Source organism: Balaenoptera musculus, chromosome 1, assembly GCF_009873245.2.
Source record: "Balaenoptera musculus isolate JJ_BM4_2016_0621 chromosome 1, mBalMus1.pri.v3, whole genome shotgun sequence".
NCBI classification, from domain to species: Eukaryota; Metazoa; Chordata; class Mammalia; order Artiodactyla; family Balaenopteridae; genus Balaenoptera; species Balaenoptera musculus.
The window spans coordinates 26,233,878-26,243,614 of NC_045785.1; the positions used below are offsets into that span (position 1 = coordinate 26,233,878).

A 9,737-nucleotide genomic window follows, 5' to 3' on the forward strand; every position below is an offset into this window, starting at 1 on the left:
GGGGTGAGGACACTGTGGGTGGGGTGGAGGATGCCTTGGAAGTCAGCCTGGGGAAGCCGGACTCATCAGGCCCCATCAACTCTGGGGCAGGGCAGGAATCAGGGATGGGAGGAGCGCCCTTCTGAGGGCAGAGCCATAGCTCTGTACCCCTCCCTCTGGAGAGAGGGCAGAGTCAGGGCTGGTGCAGACCTAAGCACACAATTATGCAAATATGTCAGCTGAGAGGCTCTGGGGCTCCCACAGGCATGGACAGGCCAGGACTCGGGCAGCCACTGAGGGGGAGAACAGAGAGCCAGGGCTCACATGCCCCGAAGGCCAGACCTCCCCTCCTACAAGGCCATCCCTCTCCCGGCCCAGAGGAAAAAGCTGTTGCCAGAAGCCATCTCCCCTGGCTTCAGGGACCGACACCCCCTGCCCCTGACCCCCGGTCACCAAGCAGTGCTGCCCAGTGGAAATAGCATGAACTTGGGTGTGAGAAGAACCTGGGTTTGAATCCTGCCTGTGTGCCCTTGGGTAGATCATTTCTTCCCCTCTCAGTGTTCCCCTCTCAGAGCCTTATCTGTAAAATGAGGACCGGAGCCACTCGCAGGGATGTGATGAGGATTAAATGAGACGACACCCTTGAAGGGCTCAGCATGACGCGGCACACAGTAGGTGCTCAAGGCCCCCCCCCACCTTCTCCGTGCCCAGTTACTGCCTTCTCTTGCCCTCTCTGACCAAGGATATGCCAAATCTTCACATGGCAAACTGAACTTGCCTCTTTTCTCCTTTCCCCCCTTTTCTCTCTTCTACTCACAGCCCTCCGACGCTCCTGCCCCTCCCGACAGACCTGAACTCTCGCACATCTTCTCTGCCTCTGAGCCCCAACCCTGTCCACACACCTCTGAGCCTCGCGGTCTCTGGCAGGCAGCACCTCATGGCTGCTCCCCACTCCTCCAGGCTGCCCCCCACCCGTCCCACCTGCACGCTGCCCCTTAATGCACACCGACCCGGCCAGCCTCGCCTGCTCCAACCTGTTCCCGGCTCCCCCGAATCTCCAGGATCAAGTCCAAGCTCCTTGGGTAGGCGTGGCACATTCAAGGCCCTTTATGAGCTGGTCAAGCCTCACTTTCCCACCCCTTCCCCTGCAGCTACAACGAACCACTGGCTCACCTCCATGCTTGCCCCTGGCTGACTCAGATCATCTGAGTCTGAATTCTAGCTTCAGCGACACTTATTGGTTGTGTGGTCTTAGGCACAGTTTCTGAGCCTCAGTTTCCTTATGTATAAAAGGGGGCAATGAGACCCATCTCCTAGGGCTGCTGTGAGGATTAAACGAGAAAGGGTGCCTGCCCCTGGCACTCTCTGCACCAGGCAGTGGGGCTGTGGATGTAGTTATTCCCTCTGTCTGTAACGTCTCCTTTCTCTGCTCTCAGGATTCAGCTCAGTTGTCAGCTCCAGGGGGACCTGGGCAACCCTCAGTTATGGCCAGAGGATCCTAGGACATGACCTTGCAGCTTCTGGGCCTATCCCCCAAGAACCACTGCAGGGCCAAGCTTGTCCTGCTCTCTCCTGGGCCCAGGACCTGGCCCTCAGTTAGCTATAGCAGGAGTGTCGACTGAAGAAATTATTGAATGAATCCCTGAATCCAAGATAGAACCATCTCCAAATCCTCCACACCTGCCCCAGTGTTCAAGCAGAATTCAAGGTCTGGAAGGTAAATGATGCTGTGAAAATAGCACTGGACTGAGATTCCAGGGAGCTGGGCTCTGGACCAACCACGGGCAAGTCAGTTTCCCCATCTGTAAAGTGGGGAGAGGATGGAAGTGGATGGTTTCTGAGGTCCCTCCCCACTTGGATGCTCCCTGAGGCAGTTAGCGTTTTGGTGAGGTTGAGTTCTGAGCCAGACAGACCTGAGTCTGAATCCCAGCTCTGCCTCCTGCTTGCAGTGTGATCTTCGGCAAGTTACTGAGCCTCTGAGCCTCAACGTCTTCTTCTGTGAAATGGGGCTGATCCTAGTCCCACTGGGGGAGTAGGGAAAGGAAAAACGGCCGCTGTAAGGATTCAATGCCCGTAACAGCACCTGGCACATAACAAGTGTCCAATACCCTCTGACTAGTGTTTTTTTACATAGGGTTGTTACTGTTTCTGTTGTCACTTCCTACCAGATCCTTTTCTCTCTAGAAGATAAACATCCTGGGGCCCCAACTTCAATTCTGAGTTTTGACACCGTGGCCTGTGCTTAGCCAAGGTGTCCTGGATGAACAGGCTTTCCTGGCTGCTGACTGACACACCTGTGAAGAGGGAAGTAGAGATGCTAACAGCAGCCCGGGGTCTGACTCACTGCCAGCCTCGCCCCCATGGAGGCTGCTCTTTGCACACAAATCCTGCCCTCTCTTGGGAAAAGTAACGTCAGAGGCCACTTCCCCAGGACGCAGACAACCTGGCTGCCTCCCTGTCCACAGTACAAAATAAAGCGCCTTCGCATCAGTTGTCTCTGGATAGGCAGCAATTCTCTCTCCCTCTTTATACATTAAGTGGACGGTTTTGTTCTTATTTCCACTTCCCAGGTTGGGAAAGCGTGCAGAGAAGGCAGCACCTTCCACTCAGCTGGAAGAAGCCAGCACCAGGATTTGAATCCGGTCCCCCAGCTCTGTTCTTTCCCCGTGTGGCTGCCTCGGCATCTCTGGAGCCTCATGCCCAACTCCTCAGGGCTCCCATCCCAGGCTGATCCACTGCTGTCTCCCTTGGCATGAAGGAGGCCTTGGGAAGGGCTCCAGTGGTCACATGAGACCTGGAGGGGGTGGCTGGGACTGCATCCAATCCCTCCTCTGGAGGTTAGGAAGCTGAGATGGCCAGAGAGCCGGATGGCATGCCTGAGCAAGATGACATCCAGCACCTGCCCTCGGTGCATCAGCTGGCACGGGCAGACTGTGTCCTTAGCCTGACCCTGTGCTGAGTACACTTAAAATACAAAGACAGGCAGGGTGTGGGGGAGACAACTACCCAGCCCTCAGAGGCAGCTTGGAGGCCATGTGTGGCCAGTTAGCTAAGCTTCAAATCCTGTCCCTGCCATTTACCAGCTGGGTGACCAAACAAGTCACTGAATTCCTCTGAGCCTCTGTTTTCTTATCTGTAAAAGGAATAAATTACAGTACCCACTCGACAGGGTGTTATGAAGATTAAATGAGGCAATACCAGAAAAGTGCTTAGTATAGTCCCAGGCAGTGGGCTAGGGCTCAGTAAGTATTGGCCGAGAAGCCCCCAAACCCTTCTGAGATGGGGCTCCTTCCATCCCCTTTGCTCTATGGTCCAGTGCTCAGCAGTGAAAAAAAAGGAAAGGTACGTGCACACACACACACACACACACACACAAAACATGCTCACATGCCGTTTACACAACAATAATTCTGTAGAACTATAAAGCAAATCGTTAAGAAAAAGACCATGTTTTTCCAACGGGTAGAATTATGGGGGATTTTAACTTTTACATTATATAGCTCTGTTTATTATGTTCATTTTATAATCAGAAAAAATAAAGATATTTAAAAATTGTCGTGTGCTACTGTGTGCCAGGCACAGCATCAGGCACTTTTGATACAGCCTCCCTAACCCCTACAACATCCTTCCCAGGAAGGTCAGGTTATCCCCATGTTCTAGACGAGCAGGTGGAGGCTTAGAGAAGTGAAGTGATCTGACCAAGGACACACAGATTATCAGTGACGATGCCAGGATCTGACCCCAGTATTGGAATCTGGGGCACAAAGCGATTCTGCCTGGCAGGTCAGGGAAAGCTTCATGAAGGAGGTGATATCTGTGCTGAGCCTGGAAAGCTGAGTAGGACTTCTGTAGGCCTGGGTTCTCAGCCAGGGGTGATTTTGACCGTAGAGGACATTTGATGAAGCCTGGAGACATTCTTGGTTGTCGGAGCTTGGGGTGGGTGGTGCTACTGGCATCCAGTGGGTGGAGGTCAGGGATGCAGCTAAACATCCTACGATGCATAGGATTGCCTTGCATAACAAAGACTTATCTGGCCCCAAATGTCAATAGTGCCAAGTATGATGTAACATACTAGAGCTGTCATTTATCGAGTGCTTACTATGTGTCAAGTTCTGTACCAAGTTCTTGCAAATGTCATCTTACTTAATTCAACCCCATTATTCCTATGCTGTGAATGAGGGACCTGAGGCTCAGAGATGATAAGGAACTTCCCAAAGGTCACACAGCCAGAAAATAGGAGTGCAAGGTTTAGCTGCCTGAATACAAAGCCAGAGCCTTTAACCTTTCTGCTCTGCTGCCTCCAGGATTTATAATAAATGAAAAAAGCTCCAGGCCAACTGCTAAGCAGCGGGGTGTAAGGAGACTCCGGCTGAGCCAGGAGTCTCCTCTGGCCTCAAGGCCTTGGGAAAGTTTCCCCCCCACCCTGGGGCATTTCCCCATCTGTCAAATGAAGTTTGCATCAGGCGACCTCCAAGGCCCTGCCGGCTCTGAGTCTGTTATTCTCCAGGAGAGGGGTCCAAGCCCAGGCTCCAGGAGCCCTGGAGACAAACCACCAGCTGCTGGGAGAGGAAGGGGTGTGATGGGCAGGCTCAGCCTCATTTCCAGTGCATAACTAGCTAATGAGCCCCACTTCCCCATGAAGAGAGGGCGTGGGGTGGTGAGGGTGGGGAGTGGCTTGAACCTCACCCAGGAGCTTACTTCTCCAGGGGGAGGCATGTTTCTCTGCTACTTTCTTGCCAAGCCCAAAGGAGGCACCAAAGCAAGGCCTCCTGCTCAGGTGAGAGGCAGGTCTGGGCATTTGCCCAGCTGGGCACATGAGTTCTCAGAGGTAGAAGGAGAAAGAATGGGAGCACTTGCTGATCCAGCCCCTACCAAGTGCCAGGCATCTCAGTAGCAGGTTCATCTCAGGTCAGCCTCATGAAAATCCTGGTAGGAAAGAATCATCCTGACCCCGGTTTACAGGCGAGAGCATCAAGGCTTCCATGAAGAGATGTGCTGATTACACAGACAGTGCTAAAGGAAGGTTTGGAACCCAAGTGTGACTGACCCCAGGACAGTACACTAGAGGGTAAGTGAGTGGCAGTCCTCTTTTTCTTTTCACCCAAGAATGACAGTGTTTCAATAACGCTGGGGGAAAATATACGTTCAATTTCTCCTGCCTGCCCCAGGTCATGGAATGGACTGAAAAAAACCACAACACAATAATTTGGATTTGCTGGTTTGCAGACAGGGGAACCAAGCCTTGGAACACAGAGTTCTCTCCAGCTAGCAAGTCAGACAGGGAGAGGAGGGGGTGAGCAGCAGGGGCGGGATCCAGCCGGGGTCAGGCTGAGCTTTCTTGGCCGGCGCTCTCACTGTCTGGCAGTGTGGCTTTGGGTAAGTCACATCACCTCTCTGGACCTCAGTCTCCACATCTACATAATGAAGAGGTTGGGCAGATGGTTTCAGATGGAGTCCCTTCAAACTCACGACCTGCACCTAGTCCTGTCCAAGCTTCTCTCCTCCTCCCTGTTTATGTGATTTCATAGACGGGGAGATGGGTATACCAGTGCCTGGCACAAGGGGCTCTGGGGGTGGACGGTCAATGCCAACCTTGTGCAAGCTCCCAGAGCCCCCAACTCTTGCTCTCCATCCTCAAACAGCCAAACTGGAAGGGAGTCAGTGGTGGTTGGGGATTAAAGGGACAAGGAGTGGGTAAGGTGAACATGGAGTCATTTCTCCTAGGGCCAGGGCATCAGCTGGTGCAGGCTGGCTCACAGAGACTCATGTATAAGGGGGGGAGGTGACCCCCTACAACAGGGAAAATAGTTATTTAGCTCCTGCTTAAGGAGTCAAAAACCTTCTTCTTCCGAAGGCTCCACAGTCTGGGCCAGCTCAGGTCAGGACTAGTCGTTCATTCAGCCTTTACTGATGTTCACTGTGGGCCAGGCCTTGTGGCAGGCTTTGGGGCCATAGATATGATGACTAAGAGACTTCTCTTGGGGACTGTGTGCTAGCCTGGTATCCCAAGGCCAAACACACTGCTGCTAGATTTAAATGGTTTAGCTGCTAGATTTAAATGGGCTGCTAGATTTAAATGGTTTAGCTTGAGAAAAAGATTCCAGGCTCAAATAACCTTGGGAATCATTTTATTAAACACAGCAAAATGGGTTTCTTTGCTACAAGATTTCTCCAAGCCTTTAATATGCAAATGTACACTGAGAATCCTCCAAGGAGGGTATAGAGAATATACTATATTTCCCAAATATAGCTAATCTTGGAACACTATTTTTTTTTAAAACATTATACTTATTAACAGAGATTGGGAAGATGCAGCTCTAATGCTATTGTTTTGGCCAGTGGAGCTTAGAGAAGGCTTACGCGGAGAGGGCATTTGAGCAGGGCTTTGAGAGTTGAGTAGGAGTTAGTCCGTGAGGACAGGAAGGCTTAAGGGAGACCAATTACAGTCCTAGGCTGACTATGTTCAGGTTACCCTGCATGTACTGTTTCATTTAGTCCTCAAGGTCCTGATGCGGGTGACAGAGCTAAGGAGGTCACCAAAAGTCCCTGGAGACTTCTAGAGGTCCTCCTCCCTCGCTTTTCTTGAATCACCTCACCTCGGGGCCTTATTCTCCAAATCTTGAGTCTTTAAGTCCTGTCCTCACTCTCAACCTGGCCTCTACCGTGATTTAAACCCAGAATGGTCTTTACAGTATCTGAACTTGATCCCAGCCTTAGCCCCTCATACACCTCGGCCTAGCCCCTGGCACCCAAACCTGCTCTCTCAGCAGTTTGCTGACACTCATTTAGACCCTCTCTTAGATTTAACCCTGACCTGCTCAGAGCGATCTAGCCCAGGTACTGCTCCCCAGGCCCTGATGCATACCTGATTGAACCCCGGGTCATCGTGCCCCAAAGCCTGCAGCTCAGCTACTCCGTATAGTCCAGACTCATCCTCGGATGGTGGCCCCACCTCCTGTCTAGTCCCGACTTTGTCCCATTCCCCATCTGTGTCTTTGTCTCCAACTCAGTCCTGAACCCTTCTTACGTGGGTCCTGTCTCCAGGTCCAGCCCCATGACCCCTTACAGTGGCCCTGCCCTTGCCCAGCTCTGATTTGGCTCCGTCCCTAACCTTGTCCAGGCGGTACCTGGTTCAGCTCTGATCTCATCTGTCCCTGCCGTTCCACTCCATTGGTGATCTCTCCCCAGCCATGGACCCACCCGCCCCCCACTTCAGGTCTCTCTGAGACCCCGCCTGGTGAGCACGGCCCAAGGCTCCACCCTCAACACCGCCTCCTCGCCGAGGCCCCGCCCCGTCCTAATTCTGATAGGGCCCTGACCCTGCCGGCGGCCCCGCCCCATGGCAATTCTGACTGGGCCCTGCCTGCGGTCCAACCCTGACCCCGCCCCCGGGCCGGCCCCGCCCCCGCTCCAGGCCCGCCAAGCGGCTCACCTGCAACTCCTCGAAGGCGTCATCGATGCCCGTAACCTGGTGCTGCTCGTGCAGCGCGGGTTCATCGCAGAAAAAGCAGAGCAGCGCGCGGTCCGTGAGGCAGAAGAGCTTGACCTTGTCGTGTGCCTGGCAGGGTCGCGCGGCACGGCGTGCGTTGAGGATGGCGTCCAGCGGGAAGGCGCTGTAGCGCTCCACGATGTTGGCCAGCTTGAGGCTGGGCGCGAGCGCGGGCTCGGCAAACGTGCGCCGGCACTCGGGGCAGTCGCGGGCGCCCTGAGCCTCCTGCCTCACCCAGTGCTCGGTGATGCAGCGGCGGCAGAAGTAGTGCTCGCAGCCCAGGCTCACCGGGTCCTGGTAGATGCTCAGACAGATAGAGCAGAGCAGCTCGTCCTTGAGGCTGCACGCCATGGCGCCGGGGACGGCGGAGAGGGTCCCCCGAGATGCAGGGGGCCGGCTGGAGAGCGCGACGCTGTCGGGGGCAGCACCTAGGGATGGGTGCGGGGAGCAGGCCCGGAGAAGCAGGAGCTACAGGAGAAGGAATGGGTGCTGTCTGGGAGTGGGGTAACGCGAGCAAGAGGTGCGGGGTAGAGACTACCCGGGAAGCGAGCCCAGGAGGGTGGTCTCGAGGCAGTGGGTGACCCGGAGCGATGGGTGCTGGAGGGAGGGAGCCGTGGGTGTCTGAGGGAAGGTGCTCCTAGCAAGAAGCTTCTAGGGAAAGGGGCAGTCAGAAGGGATGTGTGCTGGGAGAAGGGGATCTAGGAGGGGGGCGGAGGCCTTGGGGGGCTGTAATACCGGTATGGGTGCGGTGGGGGGAGGGGGAGAAGCTGGGGATGGGGAATTCAGCGGGAGGGGGAAGCCAGGCAGAGCCTCACCTCGGCTGTGCCTGGCAGAGGAGAGGAGGGCTGTGAGCACGCTCAGCTGCCCGATCCCGGCCCCAAGACCCGGCCCCGCGCGGCCCCTTACCCCCGCCGGCTCATCGGCCACTGCTCCGGTCCGAGCGCAGCCTCTCAACCCGGAACCAGCCGAGCCTGAGTAGCCGGCGGAGGTGGCTCCCTCCCCGCCCCCGGGGGCGGGGCCTCAAGGACTCCGCCCCCGCGGCGGGCGGGGGAGAGGAGGGGCGTGGCCCGGCCTGCAGCCAGCTGACCCCCTCCCCGCCCCCACCATTCTCCAGCTCCCAGGGGTGCGAAACCCAGCTGTTCCTTCAGGGTGTGCACTTGGAACAACATCCAGATCTCGCTTGGGGTCCCTGCGGCGGATGGGGGCTGGGGAACAGCTAATTTGAGAGGATAACGAATAAAGGAGGAATATCTTGTTGGATCATCAATGTGAAGATTTGGGAAAAATATTTTGTATTAAAACAAACACGGATATGTTGTTTAATCTTCATAGAATACAACTTTTGCATAAAATATAAAGATAAAACTCAAGAAATACCCTGCTTGCTTAGAGCAATTTCAAGTCCCTCACACTCCTGAGCCCTGGGGTCCCATTTCCTCTTCACTTTCTTAAGGAGTGCTAGCTGGAGAAGTTGGAAAGTCCTGGCCCTGACTAATGTCTGACCCAAGGAGTTGTCTCCTCTCAGCAGACATTTCTGGAGTGCTATATGTGGCCGGTGGAGGTGGAGGGGGGAGGAGGGAGCAGGAAAGAGGGAGAAAGAGTAATAGGAGACCTTGACTTGTATGCCAGATGGAGAGGGGATAAGGGATTTCTAGGCAGAGGGGGCAGCATGTGCAAGAGCATGGAGGCGTGAAAGGGGAAGGCACATTTGGGGAAGTGCAAGTGGTTCTCTACTGTTGGGGGTGGGGTGGGAAAGGGGCTAGGGTGAGGTGGAGGGCATTGAGGGTCATGGTGATGGATTTCCTGAAGGCATTGGGCTTTCAAGCAGGGGACCGACCTGGTCTGATGTGGGTTTCAGGAAGCAAGGAGATGCTCATTATCCCATCAGCAAGATGAAGGCGGGGACACTTTCTGATGTGTCTGCATATGTGCAGTGCTCTTTGAACAGTGAAGGTGTGTCACTGAATAACAGTAGCAAAGATGTGGATTTCAGGAAGACTTCGCACCAGTAGATTACCATTGTCATAGTGCCTGCAGGAGATGAGACCTGAACTGGGGCCATGACAGTGCATAAGGAGAGAAAACCAGGGCACTGAAAATACAGACACTACGAAATTTTGTAATGGATTGAATACGGGGTGAGAAAGAAGGAGGCATGAGGGTGGCTCCCCCAAGTTTCTGGCTCCTCCAGCAATATCTTCACTGGAGTTAAACTTTATTGAGGCACAATTTAAGAAAAAGCTTGAGGTTTATGCCTCTGCTATTTGTG

At 54.4% G+C, this 9,737-nt stretch overlaps 1 protein-coding gene across 2 annotated transcripts in view; it reads right to left on the minus strand.

Annotated features, from left to right (window-relative positions):
* The window catches only part of TRIM62 (tripartite motif containing 62), a 34,172-nt gene extending 25,714 nt beyond the window's left edge, over window positions 1–8,458 (minus strand). Inside the window, exons 1-2 of one of the 2 annotated variants that reach the window (XM_036872131.1) lie at window positions 8,375–8,458; window positions 7,412–7,936 (exon numbers count right to left, since the gene is read on the minus strand). In XM_036872131.1, coding sequence (XP_036728026.1) covers window positions 7,412–7,819 — 408 coding nt within the window. In that variant the 5' untranslated portion in view covers window positions 7,820–7,936; window positions 8,375–8,458. Of the gene's footprint in view, window positions 1–7,411; window positions 7,937–8,283 lie in introns of both variants that reach the window. The other variant, XM_036872137.1, reaches the window with a different exon arrangement.
* Between the last annotated feature and the right edge of the window lie 1,279 nt (window positions 8,459–9,737).